This window comes from Hydra viridissima, unplaced genomic scaffold (genome assembly GCF_058129835.1).
Source record: "Hydra viridissima isolate aposymbiotic clone 2 unplaced genomic scaffold, HvirCarnegie_v1 scaffold_13, whole genome shotgun sequence".
NCBI lineage: Eukaryota > Metazoa > Cnidaria > Hydrozoa > Anthoathecata > Hydridae > Hydra > Hydra viridissima.
In genome coordinates this window covers 5208131-5229200 of record NW_028324312.1, presented here as the reverse complement: position 1 = coordinate 5229200, position 21070 = coordinate 5208131, and the positions used below count along the sequence as shown (strand labels likewise).

The 21070-nt window shown below is 29.6% G+C and overlaps 2 protein-coding genes across 3 annotated transcripts in view; both read right to left on the bottom strand.

Annotated features, from left to right (window-relative positions):
• Positions 1-4194: 4194 nt before the first annotated feature.
• The window catches only part of LOC145194615 (transketolase-like protein 2), a 31052-nt gene continuing 14176 nt past the window's right edge, over positions 4195-21070 (bottom strand). For both annotated transcript variants that reach the window (XM_090069950.1, XM_090069951.1), the window contains 8 exons: positions 11773-11964; positions 8058-8170; positions 7358-7575; positions 7120-7246; positions 6795-6989; positions 5006-5220; positions 4716-4932; positions 4195-4500 (listed from right to left, as the gene is read on the bottom strand). In XM_090069950.1, the coding sequence (XP_089926076.1) occupies positions 4334-4500; positions 4716-4932; positions 5006-5220; positions 6795-6989; positions 7120-7246; positions 7358-7575; positions 8058-8170; positions 11773-11964 (1444 nt within the window). In that variant the 3' untranslated portion in view covers positions 4195-4333. The remainder of the gene's footprint in view (positions 4501-4715; positions 4933-5005; positions 5221-6794; positions 6990-7119; positions 7247-7357; positions 7576-8057; positions 8171-11772; positions 11965-21070) is intronic.
• Positions 17177-19125, bottom strand: LOC149880151 (uncharacterized). Its single transcript, XM_090069952.1, has 3 exons — positions 18693-19125; positions 17885-18430; positions 17177-17812 (listed from the first exon to the last, which is right to left on the bottom strand). Exons 1-2 carry the CDS (start codon positions 18703-18705, stop codon positions 18021-18023), a joined length of 423 nt encoding a protein of 140 aa, XP_089926078.1. The 5' UTR covers positions 18706-19125; the 3' UTR covers positions 17177-17812; positions 17885-18020.

Below are 21070 nucleotides of genomic sequence, written 5' to 3'. Positions count from 1 at the left end.
CCTGTTAAATTTTAAATATGTACCAACATGTCTTCAATATTAATGCACCTCCGGAACAGAAACGAAATTTTAAAACCGAATGAAAATCACTGGTAACTGTAAAAAAAAACAACAGAATTTATAACAAAAAGTAACAGTAACAATAGCAGAAACAGTTTTATAAAGTGTAACAGTAACATTAACGCTAAAAGAGGTGGAAATGGTACCTCCACTGGGTCGAAAAATACGGTATGTGGTCATGAATATTTTTTAATGAAATTTGGCAGGCACATAGAAAATAGATCTATACAGTTGACTGGAAAATTTCAAATATGTACCAATATGCCTTCAATATCAATGCAGTGCCAGAACAGGAACACAATTTTAAATAGCAATAAAAAAATCTGAAAAATTTATTACACGTAAAAAAAACCATAATTTATTCAACATAAAACATTCTACTTTTTCAATAAAGTCTAAGCTGATGTAAAATTCTAAAAAAAAAAGACAAATAAATACATCATTACCACACCGACTTCGAGCACGCTGTGAAAAAAAAAGGTCACAGTTTTTGTCTTTAAAATCGGCGCCGTAAAAACCCAGATACGCACGTACCTAGTATAAGACCTTCGTGGAAGGTTTTGATTTTTTCAAAAAGAACTTTTGATAGATAAGAAACGTTCAAAACACACGCAAATGACCTCACTCTCATACTAAACCGTACCAACAGAATGTTAGCAAAAGTTTGATATAGAACCTCTACGAGAAGTAGGCATAACCAAAGATTAATCACTTAAAACAAACTACCTTTCCGACTAAAAAAAGACACTGAAGTTATTTTATTTCTTACCAACATATTCTAAGATGCCCTTGTTTCGTTTTTCGTATTCATGCATGCGTATATCCCCTTCGTACACAATGTGTACAAACGTACACACTTCGTCATGTTTATTTTTTACTATGAAGCTTAAGCAAAATAATAATTGAAACACGATGCATACATTAGTGCACACCAGTCCTACCTTCGTGTAGTTTGTCTTCTTTAAGTAAGATTTCTGTATCTAGATATTTCAACATGGCGTTGCAAGGCAAATAAATACTTCGTGGTAAGTTTTTTCTTTATTATAGTTTGAGAATTATAAATTATCTCAAGTCAAATTTTGTATCAGATGTATTTAATAATATGTTTATAATTGCATACACATAAGTTAAAAATATAACAAGTGACTATTCTTTGCTGAAAAATTTTTTTTATAATACTGTGTACATTTGTACACACTTTGTGTTAATTGCAACGAGAAGAGAGAATAGTAAAACTAGTAAGGTGAAACTCAACATTGAATTTCGTTTTGTGTGATTGTCGTGAGTTAATAATTGCATGTGTGTATATATATTTCTTTAAATCTCAGATACAAAATGTTTTTGTTTAATAGTTTAGCTGTTCATTTAATATCAAAAGGTTGTATTAGAATCATTAAAAATTAAATATTTTATTTATTTAAGTCTACCTACTGAAGCTAATGCCCCTGCCTTTGTGTTTGTATAATCAAACATCTGTTTTAAGCCTGTCATATTTATTTTGTTACTAAGTTTTATCAAATTGATTTTATAATCAAAGATAAATAAGTATAATATGTTAAATATGTTTTCAGATAATTCACGAAGGCGGTTTACAGTTGAAGATATGTTGCAGCATCTTGATGACTCGGAACTTGAATTATCAGATTCTGATGACTCTGGGGATGAGACCTTTAACCCTTCTGCTGCTGATATGCTGACTGATAAAATTGAGGATCAAATTGAAAGACCAGATGAAGATGATCAGCCCGGCATATCTGTGAACAGTGGGAACAAAAGAGAAAAAAAGACTCAGATCAAGTGGCAGTCTCTTCGAGGTGCATTTGAAAGCAGCTCAGAATGGCTGGACAATTTGAACTTGGGGGATGGCTTACTTTCACCATCCTCATATTTTTTTAATTACTTTAAACCAGAAATATTTGAAACATTTGCTGAACAAACAAACATTTATCATCTACGCCAAACTGGTAAAACTCTAAATACTACAACAGATGAAATTCAGAATTTTTCTGGTATCACAATAGTAATGGCAAATTTAGGTTTTCCCAGAATAAGGATGTACTGGTAAAGAGCAGCTAGAGTAAATGCAGTGGCAGATGTAATGCCTATAAACCGCTATTTACAGCTGCGAAACAGCGTTCATATCAATGCCGATCCTAATCCAGAACAAGGAACAAATAAATTTTGGAAAGTTCAGCCTCTGATATTAACAGTACGTTCTCGCTGTCTCAAGTTACCAAGAGAAGAGTACAACTCTGTGGATGAGCAGATGATCCCTTTCACTGGTAGAGTACCTGCTAAACAGTTCATCTAAGGAAAGCCGAATCTAGTAGGGGTAAAAAACTTTGTTGTCTGTGGCACCTCTGGTAGGGCAGTTGATTTCGAACTATATCAGGGTGCAGGTACAGGCATATCAGAAGAGTACAAACACCTGGGACTTGGTGCTTCTATTGTCCTAAGATTGTCAGAAACTATTCCAAAACATAAAAACTACAAGCTCTGTTTTGATAATTACTTTACTGGCACGATCCTAATTAGACAGCTGAAAATGTTAGGGATTCAGTCCCTAGGTGTTGTTAAATCCAACAGATTAATGGGGTGTCCGTTAAAATCTGAAAAAGAAATGAAGAAGTGTGGACGTGGATTAACCGACTGCAAAGTCTCAGCAGAAGGCGACATATGTGTGGTCAGGTGGGTAGACAATGGAGCTGTCACTCTTGCCTCCAGCTTTGTTGGAATCGAAGAAATGGGCACAGTAAGAAGGTGGATTGAAAGGAAAAAGGAATATATTCAAGTGGACAGACCCAAATGTGTAAAATTCTACAATGAAAACATGGGGGGAGTGGACAAAATGGACTTCCTCATTGCTTTGTATAGGATAAAGGCGAAAACTAAGAAGTGGCCTTTACGCATGATTTTTTACTTCGTGGACTTTGCCCTTGTCAATTCATGGCTTGAGTATCAAGACATTGAAATACAAAATGGTACTCCAAAAAGACAAAGTTTGGATCTCCTCAATTTCAGAAATGAGATTGCTGCCACACTAGTGAAAGCCCACTTGACAACACCAATTGCTTGCCGACCAGTTGGAAGGCCAAGAATTATTTCAACAGCACCAATCACAGATTCAGGTGATTTGTCAACATCAACATCTTCTGTGGTTACACCTCCTCCAAAGCGGGCAAGACCGGCAGAAAGACCAGCGGTGGAGATCCGCTATGACCGGTTCGACCATTTCCCTGTCTGCATCAAGGAACTGGGTCAGCGGTGCAAATGTGAAGGATGCAATGGTCGCAGCAAAGTCAAATGCATCAAGTGCAATCTATTTCTTTGTTGCACTGGTGATAAAAACTGTTTTCAATTATTTCACATGAAATAATTCGTTGGTAAAAAACTGAAAAACATTTTGTTCTTTTTTTGTATTGATTTGGTAATGTTGTGAGGTAACTACATGACATAAATATTTTTATATCTTTAAAAGAAAGGTTTAAATATGAACTATTGATTTGTTTCAGCTTTTTGAGTTTTTTTGTAAGGATTTCTTTTGATATAATATTGTTTACAAAAACCTTTACAGCAAGATTGATACACGCTGTGTACAAATGTACACATGCCCTATTTTGAATAATTGATGAAATATTTTAACAAAATTTTACATACCCCATAAAGGAGGCCTAGTACATTATTTTTATTTCAAAAAAAAATTTTTTAAACACATTTCATGTGCCCGTGTACGAAGGGGATATAAAAATACATTTTGTGTATGTACGTACGTATGTGTGTGTATATATATATGCATAAATTAACACGGTCGGACTTTTGTTACGTCCACTTTTAAGATTCCCCCCAACCCCACCATCAGAGTAAATATTTTTCACTAAATTCGTGTTTAATAGATATTTGGCTGAAGTATAATAAGAGTTTTATAAAGACTGTTTTTGCCCTTTAACATTTTAATATATTTAGTTAAGATTATTGAACCGCATCCCATGCCCGCCCCAGTCATGAGGATGAACAATATTATTATTGCCTTGAATGTAATTTATTCGCTGGTTTAAGTAAATATTAAATCCACTTTAAACCAGGTAATAAGTCTTTACTTATTACTAAAATGAGACAAGAAAATTGGCAGAAGCATAAAATTGTAAAGCACTATTTCTTTATGGTGTCAACATAACAGATATTATAATTTTTTATTTAACTCAACGTTTATTTTTATTTATTTTACATTTTTTAATTATTTAACAAACACTAAGCTACCAAAATATCAAGCTGTTTAAAAAGCATTCTTCACGGCTGCAATAATATGATTTGCGCTTATGCCAAACATCTCGAGAAGTGCATCGGGAGGACCACTTCTTGGCAAACCATTAACAGCAATTCTTTTTACTCTGATATCTTTTGCCATAGAAAGAGCACCAGACACAGCTTCGCCTAGCCCACCTGAAAATATATTATCTTAAATTTCAAACTCGTTTAGTAACCATTTAATATATTACATCTATATTTCTTGAAGTGTAAAAACAGTTAGAACAATAGCACATCATTGGAGTAACTTAACTAAATGGCACCATCATTATTTTATTTATTTAATTACTTCAACGATCTTCAAATGCAATGAACGTATATCTTATGCAATCTGATAATAAAATCTTTACCTTCTGGATAATGATCTTCCACAACAATAACTTTACCCCCGCAGGCATTTGCATTTGAAAAAAGACCTTCAAAATCAATTGGTTTAATTGTAAAAGGATCAAACACACGAACATTAAGGCCTTCAGTCTTTAAAAATTCATGGGCCTTCAAACATTCATACAATGTCACACCAGCTCCTACCAACAGGCATATGTCATTTTCACTTTGACGAATAACCTAAAAAACAAAACATTTTATCAAGATCATCGTAAAACAAATATTAAGCCTGTTAATAAGGAATAGTACAAACCTTTCCTTGGCCAACGGCGAAAGAAGTATCATTTGGGTAAACATTTAAAGCTGCTGGTCGACTAGTTCTTATGTAACACATGGAGGGAATGTTAGCAGCAAGCTCCACAGCACGCTCACATGATACACCATCGGAAGGATAAAACACAACACAATTATTAATAGCACGAAACATAGCTAAATCCTCTAGGGCCATCTGAGAAGGACCGTCCTCACCTACATGATTTTTTTTTTTAAAAAAGGTTTTTATAAAACATTGGTCCTCTGACGCAGTAGGGTGTGTTATTCTTTTTTCTCCCTGATTATAATTACGGTATTTTAAAAACACAATACTCTAAATAAGTTATAACATCCTATATTAGTTGTAATACTCTATATAAGTTAGTAAATATTTATAGAGAATCACGTAAACAAGATTTGAATACTTAGAGTGCTGTTTAAATTATATTGCCTATTTAATTTTGACAGGGGAGCTATGAAAATAGACGACTGAACCTTTCAAAACCACTATCAAGACAGTAGAATTTAAAAAATCGATAAAAAAAAACTAATTGTATCCCATACGAAGTTGTGATGTTGTAAGATATAGATAGCGATATTTGAATATTCAATATGAGATTTTTACTCTGTTACATAAATACATGTGACTGGCTGGGAGAAAAGGTAACAAAAGTGCGGGATGGAGTTAAAAGAGCCAATATGATCACTGTAGTCATTGGCATAAAACGTAAAAAAACTCACAGTGATATTCCTACATATTCCGGAGATATTAAATTTACAAATAATGCTATTCAAACGTGCATTTATGGTAACTTTTCCATATTATAATTTTTTGTTAACAAATAATAATTACTGATAAATAAAAAATCTAAAAAATTGTGCCAAACATACTTCAGAGTTCATACAAAGCAAAATCATCAATAATAAAAATAGCTAAAATTTGACCTCAACTTGTATTTTACTGATTTTCTCATTTAGTGACCGCGCTCATTGCACCTTTTCTCCCAGCCGGTCACATAATATTATATAAAACAATGTGGAAAAATAATGCGGGGGAGGGAGAAAGAATGTGGGAAAAGGAGAGAGAGCTTTCGTCTCTGTGAAAAACTGAAAAACTTTCCTTTCACTACTATTTTCTAATAAGAGGAAAAAAAAATTTACGTAAAAGTTTCATTTTTTGAGGCCACCACTATAAAAGGCCATCACTTTAGTCAGGGAATCTTGTTTTTATTAGTTAGTGAAAATTAAATTTCATGATAAGCTCTGTCCTGTGATAAAATCGTCCCTTTTTTCAAATGAGTGAATTTTTTTTGCCGTTTCTGCTCTATACACTGTCCATAAAGAGGGCAGTTTGGAATTTTCATAGGTATAATTATTATCTGATTTACACTTTCTGCTGTTGAATCACAAGTGAAAATTAGTTCAAAAGAACTCCATTCTATAAGCTCATACGGCGTATTACCATATTACCATATTATGACAAATTTAAACAATTCATGGTAGCTAAATCCTAACAGATTATAACTTCTTTTAGTTTCCAGTTTCAAAAAGATGAAATTATTTTAAAAATATCAGGATGTTAAAATAGCATAAAACAAAAAATTGTTGTAGTAATTTTCATGACACCCTACTGGGACAGACTACAAAAACTTATAGCTGAGAAGGAATAAGCATTAAAAATTTTCGATTATCTAATCTATACTAAAACAACTACATAAAACCATTAACATTATTTTGCTTAAAAGAAAAAAAAAATGACATGTTTTTTAAAGCAACTGATATTCACAAACCTATTGAAATACCAACGTGAGATCCAACCATTTTCAGCTTCGTTTGAGAAATTGCACCCATTCTAATTTGATCATAAGCACGAGAAAAGAATGCAGCAAATGTGCTTGCAAAAGCAACAGTACGATCACGTGTGGCACATCCTATTCCAACTCCTACTAAATTCTGCTCAGCAATAAAACACTCAATGAATCGTTCTATGAAAATGTAAAAAAGTTTTAAATTGTATTTTAAAAGATGTTCCACAAATTTACATACATATTATTTTAGACATTTATAGTAAGTAAAATAAATGATAATTGAAATGTAAAGCAATTAAAAAAAAACCTGGAAATTCTTTTTGAAATGTAATAGCAAATGTTGAATTCTTAGTGTCACCATCCATTGCTATAACTCTCTTAGAGGATCGCCCAAGTTTAGCAAGAGCAAAACCATATGCTTCTCTGGTAGCAATCTATTTCATAAGTTTTCTTATATGAAAATTCAAAAAATTTTTCACTTGAGCAAAGAAAAGTAGCCCTTATGTCTATAATTTAAATAAAAAGAACTAATTTAATAAAGGAACCTTATCAGTATCTTTGTAGTTGGGCGGTTCTGATAAATAGATAGGTTGCACATCAATAGCTTTTGCATCATCAACTACTAATTGCACATTTACATTTTCACCACTGATACTTTTGTTCACCATTTGACTCTCTATAGCAAAAATAGCTGCATCTGACTTATCACCAATTGGTTTACCATGCCAATTTATTTGATCCTCAACTCCTGGAATCCCTTTACCTTTATGAAAAAGTTAAACTTTCTATTGGATTGTTAACAAAGTATTATTGCTTATATTAAAAACTTTCTTAATTACATAGCATAGAGAATGTTATTGAATAGTTAATAATGCAACATCAATTATGGCATAGGAAACAATCACCACAACTTTATAAAAAAAAAACTGATGATTTCAATTCAAAGAACAAAAACTTATAATTTTGTACAACTTCACTAAAGCCAAAGTTTAGTAAAAATATTGAGACCAAAAAAGAATATAAGCAACAGAAATTATTAGAAATTTACAAACAAAAACCAGAGTAGGGATTGAAATGCTGCACACTGCAAGTTAAAATTTTGTTGAAAATAAATGATGGATATTCTTTGAAACACTTGTTCACTTCTTTATAAAAATGATCCCACATAAGCACAAAAAGAATATTATAAAAAGAAAAAATCTGTTTTATTACTGTTATGATATAATAATAATTTAATAAAGGTACCTTTAAAAGTCTTGGCAAGTATGATAGTAGGTTTCCCCTTGGAGTGTTCAGCATCATAAAGAGCTTTGCATATGGCTTCAATGTCATGACCATCAACAATAATGGAAACCCAACTAAATATTGCACAATTTAACTAGAGTAATTTTAAGACTGTGTGGTATTTTATTACAATGTTTGACACTGAAGTAGCACATAATGCAATTAAAACTATTTTTAGTTGGGTTATGTTATTGGATTTAATACTATTTAGAGAACATAAAGTTAAAAAAATACACACACAATAGACAAATAGTATTTCAGAGAAATTTAATACTCAAAAATAAAGAGGAGGAAGGTTCCTATGAAGATTTCCTATCAAAAGAAACAGCTTTTGCTTCATTCCAGTACACTATCTTACCCACATACAATCTTTCAAATAGTTTTAAATCATCACCAAGATATTAAAACTAGCCATTATTGTGCAACAGTATTTGTGCAAATTACTTAAAAAACATCAGTAAATGTTTAAAATGTCTCAGCAAAAATTTCAATATTCTTATCATTTTAAACTTATTAATGAAAGAGTTTGAAAAAGGAAAAATGATTAACCAATAAACTTTCAAAACTTTGCTGCTTTTTAATTTTAAAAATAGATCTTCTTGTCATGTTAATCAAACCTGCCATGTAAGAGATATCTTTTCCAATACATGACACAATTTAATATGATAACTTTTATGCTCTTTATCTGTAACAATAACAAAGCATTTTTTTTAAAAAAAAAGTAAATTTTTTTTTGTTTTTTAACTGTAATATTAATAAAATATTATTTTAAAAGTCAAATTTTTGTTATTTATTTGTATTATTAACAAAACATTATTGAAAAAAAAAATTTTTTTTGTTCTTAAATTGTCAAGGTTTTTAAACAAGTTTGGATTTTTAATCTAGTTTAAAAAATAAAAAAACTGTAAACTATTTTTCCATTTATCCAACATAAAAGCTAACAAAAAAGTTTTAGGAATTCATTTATCAGCCCCATTTAATAATATTAGGAATTTACTAATTTTGATTTGGGAAAGCAGTAAACTTGTTTTATTTAGCACTAAGAATAATACAGCTGTTACAAAAACATCAAATATAATTATGGTGAAATATAAGAAAAAAATTTAAATGATCAAGTGTGTTTCAAATTTGAACTTTTAAAAATCTTTTACAGCATAAATTAGGAAATACATTTTAACCTCAGCAAACTGTTTTTTTACAGCAGTAATTTTTTTTATGAGAAATAAAAAAATTACTGCTGAAAAAAACAATTTACTGCAACTATGCTTATAAATACTTGATATGTTCTGACTAGCTTGGTAAACATGTAAAATTGTCTATAAAACCATTTTGACCAAAAATATAACATTTATCATTTAACTATAACTAAATGTTAATGATTGAAATTCTCTCCAATAAAATAAAAAATTTGCTATGATTCAAGATTGTTTTTTTCTATACTTCATGGAAGATTATCTTATTAGATGACAATATTTAAGAAAATAAAACTATCTTTAAAACTTTTGATTCATCCATGTGAATGTAATTGGTAATTCAAGTAATAAAACACTTTAAAGTTATGTAAACAATGAACCTAATTTTTGTGGTAGAAAAATCTATTTTGCATTTTTACAACAAAACTTAAACTTTGCATAAAAAGTTTTTTGAAGACCTTTTTTAATTAATTAAAGTAATTTAAGTGATTTATACTGTAATCAATTGAAATATGTAATCAATTGAAAATTGTAACAGTTTTGAAGAAGAGGAAGCTACAAATGCCACTGTATCTTGAAAATATCAAAAATATAAAGTTCATTCTCTAAAGGTAGCCTTGCAAAAAAAAAAAGGTTTCTGAAAGAACCTTACTAGTTTATACTGCCTCAAAAAAGTCAGAGCAAACAATTAGTTAGCATTCAAAGAAGCCACAAAACAGAGATGGTCTGAAGAAAAATGGTTATGAAAATGTGTAAACTAAATTTAAAGAAAAATTGGTTAAATAGCTTAGTGTGTCATGATTTGGATGATTCTAAAACATTTAATTAAGACTACTTCAGATGTATGGAAACTTTTTAAACCTCACAGTTTTAAAAATGAACATCCAACAGAATATAGGGTAAAATTTATCCTTAAAAGAATTCCTGAAAATATTTCTTCATACACTTGAATCTATAAGCAAAGCAGCAGGAATGTTCAGCCAGCAGAATCAAGAGATTTATTGAACATTTTCACAACTTTTTAAAAAAGTATGGTTTGCTTCATGATCATCCAGACAGTTTTTATAATGTTGATGAGACAAGCTTTAAATTAAACCTGAGCATAAAGAGAGTTCTTTTAAAGATAAGTGCAAAAAGCAGTTAGACATAAAGAAAACATCACTGCCTGCTGTTACATTTGGAGCAAATGTTAAAACCCATTTTTAAAAAAAAGTTTACTTGGGTGGAAGATCTTGCATATGATTCTGGAATTGTTGATGATGATTAACTATTCATTCAAACTGAATCTGGATAGCTTTATGAAAAATTATATTCAGAAAATTGATGAGGAATTAAAAGATGTTGCATGCCCTGTTTTCATATTCTTAAATAATTATCCAAGTCATTTTAACTTCCATTTATTAAAGGTGCATTCACATCATTCCTTTTCCTCATAATTACACGCACATTCTACAAATGTGCAACACGCCATTTTTTTGACCAGCCAAATTAGGAAGGAAGAAGGAAGTTAATAATTGGAAAAGAGAAAATGGTTGCAAGAAGGTTGATAATCAAGTGAAATTGTGCATGGTGGCCACAAAATTTTAAAAGTTAAATTCCAGGACATTCCAGAACATTTTGGTTGTGTTTTCCAGGACATTTTATATCCTATTAAATGACTTAAAACTCCACAATTTTAGATGTAACAAAACAAAAATAAAATAAAGCAAAAATTCAAAGTAATTTAAGCAATATATTAAAAATAAAGAAAACCTTTCACTTAAATAATAAATCATAGATAATTCTCTCTTATTTAAAATTAAATTCAAACCATTTATATAATTTTTTTTTTTGCATAAAAAATTTTATATTACTTCAATAATGTTAATTTAACTTAATTTAGAAAAAAAAATTCCAGGACATTTCAGGACATTTTTGAAAAAAAAAAAATTTTGCTTTACCTAAGTTTATTGCTTAGGTAAAGTAAAAGCTCCTTGACTTGAAATTCCTAGAGATGTACTTTTCAACAAGTCAGGTTGTAAACTTGGTGTTAATGTTCATTTAAAGATCAAACTGGACCTACTTTGTTATAATCATGTTAAAAATAGTAGGCTAGCAGCATTAACTGAGATTGAAAAAATGCAGATTTTCAGACAGGCAATTTTTCTTAAAGACATAGAAAAGACCAATATTTTGAATTAAGCAGCTGAGAAATTTCCAGACTTGACATGAAGTAACCAGTTGTTTGAATTACTCCACCACAACTTCTGAAATCAATCAATATCTATTAAAACATGTAAATATATTGTATTGGCTATATATGGTATAGCCATCTATAGAACCAATTATACTTTATTTGGCTCAGGTTTGAAAATAGCAAACTGTTTTTATTCTGAGTTTACATAAGGTTCATATCAAGCTTTTATTACTACAGCTCATAATAAACAAGCAAGAACTAAATATTCCTTTTTTAAAAAAATTTTTAATAAAAAGTAATAGCTTACCCATGTCCTTCCCACATCCTTTGGTAATAATTTAGGTCATGTTGAAGTGCTGTAGGATCACTTTGACCCAAACGATTAACATCAATAATAGCTACCAAATTATCCAGTTTATAAAAGGAAGCAAAATTAGCTGCCTCAATAACACTACCTTCAGCACTCTCACCATCTCCCATTAAGCAGAAAATACGATAGCTAATAAAAAGAAGTTATAAGTTTTTTTAAAGAAATGATGGAATATATTCATTAAAAAAAACCCTTTTTTAGAATTTGTATGAATTAGGCACATGCAAGTTAGTCAAATTTGGCAAGCTTGAATTTTTCAAGTTTAAAAATTTTGTTCAAGTTTTTCAGTAGAAGTTTGTCAAATAGTAAAAAGTTTTCAAATAATTTGAGTTGAATAATAAATTTGTAAAATTTGATAAAACTGATATTTTTATTATGTCATTTTGATCAAATTTTACAAATTTATCAAGTTTAGACCAGTTAAACTAAGTTATTAGACAAACATAATAATTCTTTGAGAACATAAATCAATACAATATTGAATCATTTGTTATTAACATGGTATTAGCAATTTGTTAACATCGTCTTAACAACATGAGGATTCAAAAAGTCTAATGCTAAATTAAAATTAAAAACTGGCTTTGCTCAAAAACAAAACTAAAAAATTCTAATTGTTGATAATTACAATGACTGTCAAGTCAAGAACAACATATTCTAGACAGAAACTTCCTTTCTTTTATGACATGGTTCAAGATGCAGTTCAACAAAAGGTAAAAAATTCATTCAAAAGATTTGGTGGCACAGCATTTTCATTTGATGAGGATGAAAATCCAGTTTTTCAAGTTCTACTATACCTGAATCAGTCGAAACAGCTCAGTTGAGCGGCTGGCAAATCTGACATTAGAAATTAATTAGACAAATATCTCAGCACTGCTTTCGCTTCAAGAAACACAAACACCTTGGAATGGTGGAGATTGATGGCAAATACTTACCCTCTTCTCACAAAACTTGCACAGAAAGTTGTTTGCACTCCAGCCTCATCATTAGCATTAAAAAAACGTTTTCCTGAGTTAGGTGGCACAGCCACATTCAAACAAACTTTCATGTAAACAATTTTAAAAAACTTATGCCTAAAAGAATATTGACTTAGTCAATCTTTAATTTGTCATGATTGGATTGATTTAAAAATAAATTAAGCAATAGTAATTCAAACCTTTTAGATTGATTTTTGTTATTGTTTGGAAGAAAAAAATTAAACCTGTGAATTAAATTATTCTTGTAAGAGAATGTAAGAACTAAATTTTCTAACTAGAAAACATAAAAAAATTGATAAAATTGAAAAACTCAAAGAAACTATTAAATTAGTTAAAACAAGTATCAAATGTCATTAATTTTTTTTTTTTTTGAGTCAAATATATTGAGTTTTTAGAAACCAGTTACATGTTTTCATCAGGTTTTGCAAATTCAAATAGTTCAAATATCTGACAGTTAAATAGTTCAAATTTACTTGAGTTTTTCAAATTTATCAAGTTTCAAAATTGAACTTGCATGTCCCTGGTATGAATTAATCCATTCTTCTTTTAAAAACTTGTCATTTTAAATTAAATCAAATAACTTTAAACAAATCAACCAATCGTTGAAATATGAGAGTGTTAAATAATATTACTACCAGTGAAAAGAAATGTTAAACTAATTATTTGTATTAGGTGATTTACAAACACTTAACCATTTATAATTTAGGAAATCTTTAAGATATGAAAGGATAAAGCATTTATCTTGTATTTTGTAAAATGTTGCAATAAGTTCAACTTACCATAACAAAAGTTCAATAATTTTTTATAATTTTGAAATAGTACAATTTAGAACATTCATTTTAAATATTTTTTTTTGGAATTTACTCATTTCCATTTAAAAGTGTTTCAAAAAAAGATTTAGGGAATGTTTTTTATTGTTCACTTTTATGCAGCATTCAAACAAATATAATGTACATAAAATGAATTTTAAAGGTGCCCTTAAAAATTAACGGATAATTGTCTTTTTGTAAAAAAAAAAAACAAAAAAAGCATTGTTATTGATACTGTCAAACATAGAACGCAAATTATAACTATAATTTGATTGATTCTGTGTAGTAATTGACAGTAAACATAAAAATGAGTGAACTTGATTTGACAATCAGTCATTTTAAGTTAGATTTTTACTGTAAAATACTGGAGTGCTACCAACACCAATTAAAACCAGATTATCCTAGCCTTACAAATTTGAACTCAAAAAAAAAACAAAAAAAAAAACAAGTAATAGATAGTATGCTGAACTTTTAAGATGATATATTGCTTGCTAATTAAGTATACACTAAGGATCTGCGTATCGTTATCAAAATATCAAAACTAACCGATATTTTTTACGATAATGGGTTTGGATATGAATTGGTATGATCCGATGTTTCGATATGATTCTGATAAAATATCATTTAGGAGAACAATCCAACTGTTTATTTTTTAGATAAAAACATACCATGGTGTGACCTAACAAAGTCCTATGCTTAAAGAAAGTCCTAATTTAAGAAATGACAAATTTCGTATACATAAAATAAACAGAAAAAAATTAGTTTTTTTATCTAACTAGATATCTAGTTAAAACAATGAAGTTATTTTCCACAAATGTTTCTTTTATATATACAAAATATGTCATTTCTTAAATTAGGACTTTCTTAAAGCATAGGACTTTGTTAGGACACACCACAGTAAGCACTCCAAAAAATTTTTAATTTTTTAAAAAAGAAAAAGTTATTCTTTAAAAAGTCGTAACAATTGTGGTTTATTCTATTAAAACTCATTATTAAAGTCTACTTTTTTAATAATAAGAAATACTTATGTAATTAAAATATCGTCTAGCTGAAATGTTGCAGCTAATTGTAGCGAATGGAAACTTTCGGCTTTGGTATAGGTTTCGGCCGATGCTGAATCAGAAATTTCTGCTTCAACAGCTTTTTACTTTTTCTGTTTTGGCCGAAATTTTGGTTCAAACCACTATACAGTGGGCCAGAATTCACTTTTACTGGACAAAACTAATAACTCGTTATATAAAAAAGTTTAAGAGCCATTTTTGCACTGTTTACTAATTTGAGGTTGTGGTTTAGATAAGTTTGCTTTGTATAGATACCTAAATTGCTTAGCAACATTTTATTTACCAAAATTAATGTTAACTGCACAAAAGCAATAACTTTTAAAATATTTATCGTATTACCCCTATAATTACCAGAATATAGTGCCAGGGTTGAAACTTTTATTTGGTTGATAGGGCCATCTGAAATGCTTAACAACTGTTCATTTTGCATAGTTGCTAACTTAAGTGACTTTCTTAAAACAACGAAGTTTTAAACTAGACTAATATAATGTGGCAGTTTGATTGAAAACTATTTTATGTATTTAAAAGATTAAATAAATACCCAAATACTAATTTTAGGTGTTTTTATACAGTTCATGGGCTCAATTTTATATTTCTTGAAACTACCTACTTCATATAAAAAAAGAACTTAAAGCTTAAACTTTTTGTGTATATGAAAACATAAAAGTTGTGGTTAAAATTTCTTTTTTTTTTTTACATTTTTCACAAAAACCAATTTTCTTAAATATTCAACAGGGTATTAATTATGATGTAACAGAAAATAAAGGTGGCTTTAAAAGTTGTATCACTTCTGGATCAAATGGTTTCTTTTTGCTTGAACTTTTTTTCTATAACTACTGATAAGTGGATCTGAGGATCAAAGAAGCCTTCTTAAAGCACCCATGTTAGTTATTTTTGGGAACATTTGCGTGAAAAATGCTCTCAAAATTTCTTAAAATTCTTGTTGCGTGGCTCTTGAGCTTCTTCAGAAAGCAATCCAGTAGGTAATGAAAATTGTTATACAACTTGATGTCTGTGTGATAAAATACGATGTAAACTTTGTGACATATTCTACATATCTATTTGTAACATTTACACTATACACTTTAAAAGCATCTAGATCAATTTGCAATTCTGAGGATAATGTTTGTAACACAGCATAAATAATTTTCATTAAGCATAAATCAAATCCAGAAATGCTAGATGCTATTTGAGCATTCTTAAAAAACCTTCTCCCAGTATTTCCATCATTCGATGTACCAGAACCACCCGACTTAGGGACATCAATATAAAGTCCTTTAGGGACATCAATATAAAGTCAAAAAGAACTTTAGAGCTTTTGCATTGATGCCACCTTTGTCAAAGATGCTTCATGAAAGTAGACAAGTTATTATTTGCAGTTAAATTCATTTACAACTGCATTCAAAATATTAGGATTAGCTAAGTTCAAGTTTTCTTGTATTACATATGAATAAATATCAATATATTTCATGTTTTAAATACACTATCTAAAAATATATATAATATTATAATATTATAATAATATTACAAAATATTATAAATAGGTATTTTAAGATGTTTAATTATTAAAATAAGTCTTTAACACTAATCTAGACTTACTGAGATCCAATTACTACATGACCATTTAAAATAAAATGCATATAATGATTTTGCCACATAAAATTGGATATATCATTTAACACTTTCGCTGCCAACTACGAGTATACTTGTAGTAAGTTGGCATCATTTATTTGCCAACTACGAGTATACTCGTAGTAAGCTGGCGTCATTTTTTTGCCAACTACGAGAATAATCGTAGTTATACTAACTTATTTCAATTAATATTTATGCATGACTGGCTTTGTCTGCTCTTTTTTTTTTTCTTTCTTAGCTTCACATTTGGTTTCAGAAAATATTACATTCAAGTTTTTAATTTAAAAATCCAGGGAACCTAATTTAAATGCGGATAAATACAGAAATAGCTTTAAACAGATAAAAATAAAACGTTGATATTTATTTAATTTTATTTCATGAAAATTTAAGTGTAAATCTATTCTGCTGAATGATACATTCTGAAACATTCGCCGATACATAACGGAGATCTATTTTCACAAACAGAACATTCATATCGTGTTTCTTTGCGTTTTATTTTGAGCAGACTCGACATGGTTTGGTTGGGAATTTTTTCTTTTCATTCGTTGGTATTGAAGACAAGTAGTGGAGGCTATTATTGTTAATTCGAGGCACAATTTCATTCAAATGTTCACCCAATAAGTCAGTAACAACTAATTCTCTAAACCTAAGCAAGGAAATTGATTGATCTACCCCATATTTGCTGTTTAGACAATAAGCATTAAACAAAAAAGTATCAAAGAGATGAAGTGCTACTTTTTATACCATCTGATTGTCTTTCTTAGGCAATCATAATATGATACCATTTGTTCCGCCCTATCTACTCCTGGCATATATTGATTGTAATCTTTAATAATGTTGGGTTTCATTTTCTTCTCTCCCCTTCTGTTTGTCACTTCAATCATTTGCAACGAATGCAAGTTGCTAATCAATAGCACGTCTCTTTTGTCTTTCCATTTAGCAGCCACTACACCCTCTCTGCTTCTGCTTATAACGTCTCCCTGTTTCAGTTTTGCTTTTGTACACTCTTTTGGATTCGACTTTCGCTCAGTTTCTAAAGTACCACAAATATATGTTTTTTGATTTATCATGTGCTTTGTTAATTCAAAGAAGTTGTAAAAGCTATCGGCGTACAGGTGATAACCTTTTCCCAGAAATTTTTCCATTAAATCTAAAACAATAGCTACCGTTTGACCCAACAAATGTTTACCGAGAGTTGTTTCGCCAGAGTAGATTTTTACTTTTAGTACAATACCATCTGATTCGCAAAGCTCATAAAACTTGATACCATACTAATGTCTTTTATTTTTCACATACTGCCTGAATACAAGATGTCCCTTCCAAAGCTTCATTGACTCATCGATTGATATATTTTTGTTAGGACAGTAGATGTTATCCATTGGATTATTTAAGTGATCGAGAAGTCCAATATTTTTACACAAGCATCCACTACCCAAATCTTCATTGTTAATAAAATGCCAAAAACAGTAATATTAGTTGGAATTTATTTTGTGACATTATTCTAGAAAGTAAGGGAAATCTATAGAGACTGTTCTTAGACCAATAGTGTTCTAAAGATGGCATTTTGACACACCTCATATGAAGAAGAACTCCAAGGAACTGCCGCATATCTTCTGAATTTATTAGTTTCCAATCTTTAAAATGTGAGCTTCTTCTGAGGGGACGCTGCTTATTTATTTCTTGCGTTGCGTAGCAATTAGTTTCAACTACTATAGTATTTGTAGCTCTTCTGTAACAAATAGTCTAAAGAAATCTAATGGTTTCTTGCTCTCCATGTATATCTTCAAACCAGGATTGGCAGTAAATTGAATTTTTTTTACAATATTCGGCTCATCTTTCCATTGGTTTGAATTTCTAGATGGAGCACCCGTTGTTCTAGCTGTTTTCGGCGGCATTAAAAAATCTTCTGCAGTGGCTGCTGGATGAACGTCTGTGTACTGATTGTCATCACTTTCTTCAGTGTTATTATCTTCAGAACCTGATTCTGATGCAGTCAAGCTCAAAGACGTAGTAGTATAAGCAAAAAATGAATCCGAATCTTTAGTATTATCATCTTCACTATCCTCACAATCTTCCATTATCATATGTGCTGATCCAATTATGGAATATCTGTGTTGAGCTAATAGGAGATAGATAAATTTATAAATTATCTATTTATAAAAAAGAAATTACTCATCTATAAAACACATTAATTAGTATGCTGTGTAAAAAATTCAAAGTGCACACTAAAATGTTTTTTAATGTGTTAAAAAACATTATGTACTTCAAATTTTTTTTCACATTTTTAATAACATACAGTATGATGCAGCTATCAAATAAATTTTAGCTTCTAGTCTAAAAAACACAACGATCTAGAATTAAGAAAACAAAATATAAATTACCTTTTTTACTCATAACTGCCAATGTGCATGTGCAAAAAAATTGAAACACTATAATAATAATGTATCAAATAAGGTACATTACTACACCTTTTCAAGATGTAAGTGAGAACTTGAAAGTTGTAGTTAAGAAACGTAAGATATAATTGAGAAATAGAAAATGTTATTTAGAAGTCGCATTATGTAATTTAGAACATGGAAGATGTAATTAAGAAACGTAAGATGTAATTTAGAAGATGAAAGTTGTAATTGAGAAAATATAATATATATTTCAAATTGCATATTGCAATTTCTTATTTACATGTTGTGTTTCTTAATTACATATTGCGACTTCTAAATTACATGTTGTATTTTTCAATTACATCTTACGTTTCTTAATTACAACTTTCAAGTTCTCAATTACATCTTGAAAAGATGTAGTCACCGCAATGAGTTATACTCATTACGGTGTTACGAGTACTTCGGCACTGGAGAAAAAAATTCCTTCTCCATTGCCAAGCTACGAGAATACTCGTAGTGCTTTTTTTTTTGTCAGTTATATTCAGAATAAAAAATACTATAGAATTATTTCAGATTAAAAATATTTTATGTATTGAAATGTTGATATCTAGCCTTGGCAATGAGAATGAAACCATGTAAAACAGCCTCGGCAAAATTTAATCATTGTAAACATTATGGCTCGGCAAAGAATTAACGTATAGCTTAAAGTAGCTCGGCAGCGAACGTGTTAACTTGTAAAAATCATTAATAAAGACCATGCAGACATATGCGGATAATAAATCAAATTTAGATTAATAATGTACATATTGGACAACGTACTTCATGCCTCAAATTACTGGAGACTTGGACCGCAAAAGTATTCGACTTTGTGAGTGAAATTTTGATTTAAAAAAGTACTTTAAATACGCCATCATTTGAAATCAATTTATTTGACATAACTTACGTGCAAAATAGTGTTGCATTAGCTCATTTGAAAGGCAATACTTGAATTATGCAGTAAAGAGAGAGGTTTAAAAATTATTAATCATTTTATGAAAAAAATTTGAAATTTGAAAAAAAAAAAAATTAGAAAAAACTTTTTCATCAACAGCTTCAAATGCAAACAGCATGATAATTATACAAAAATATATACATTTTATAAAAGGTGGATGTTTAAGCTATAAAATGGTATATAATTTTTGAGAATGTTTTTTTTTACTTTTGTCCGCCACCTGGCCTACTGTGTACTACCATAATAAACCGAAACTTTCATTAGGTCTTTTTTAGTTTAGAAGACTTGTTGTATTTAGTATGAGATCATGATGATTTCCAAATTATATTGGTTTTTTAATCGTTTGTAGGTAAATCAATTTTCAGTTACAGCATTGTGGTAACTTTAATTGAAATCACCTGACATGATTGATTCAAGTTACTGTTCTCAAAATCGATCTTTAAGCAAACTATACTATAAAAATTTTTCACATGTTCTTCTTTTAACTAAATCATGTTACTTACTGATCGTTTAATTGACTTATATCCAATAGGTCAGTATGAAAACAAAGCTATTTTATTATTTCAAATATTTATTTATTCAAGCAAATTTGAATGCCAAATAAATGTCATAGTAATGGGATTTTTGAATATTATTGTTGTTATTATCAAATATATTATTAATCTATCTATATCTACATGTATTTATCTCTCTCTCTCTCTCTCTCTCTCTCTCTCTCTCTCTCTCTCTCTCTCTCTCTCTCTCTCTCTCTCTCTCTCTCTCTCTCTCTCTCTCTCTCTCTCTCTCTCTCTCTCTCTCTCTCTCTCTCTCTCTCTCTCTCTCTCTCTCTCTCTCTCTCTCTCTCTCTCTCTCTCTCTCTCTCTCTCTCTCTCTATATATATATATATATATATATATATATATATATATATAGAGAGAGAGAGAGAGAGATATAAACTAAATAGTGCCTTTGTCAGTAATTTTATTACAGTTATTTAGGCTTTTAAAAAAATTTTTTTTTAGTCAGAAAAAGTAATATCGTAATGAATCGATAAGTATCGTTATCGTTTGAGTAACGATATGAGTTACGATATTTACAGTAATTGAACAATAAATATCGTAATGAATCAATAAATATTGAAATTTTATCATGCAAATTTTAAAAAAACTTACGATGTGCACATTCCGATATCTTATTGTATTATATCGTAATAAGAAAAGTTTCAATACGCAGACCCTTAGTATACACCAATAAAAGATAAAAGGTATATGATTAAACTGCAGATCAATTTAAACTAACAGCAACATCTCTTTGAGTTTATCTCATTAGCTTATATCACAAGTCATATTTATATCAAAAGAAAGAATCATGTTTATAGTTACATGCAATGTTCTTGTAAACAACTTTTAG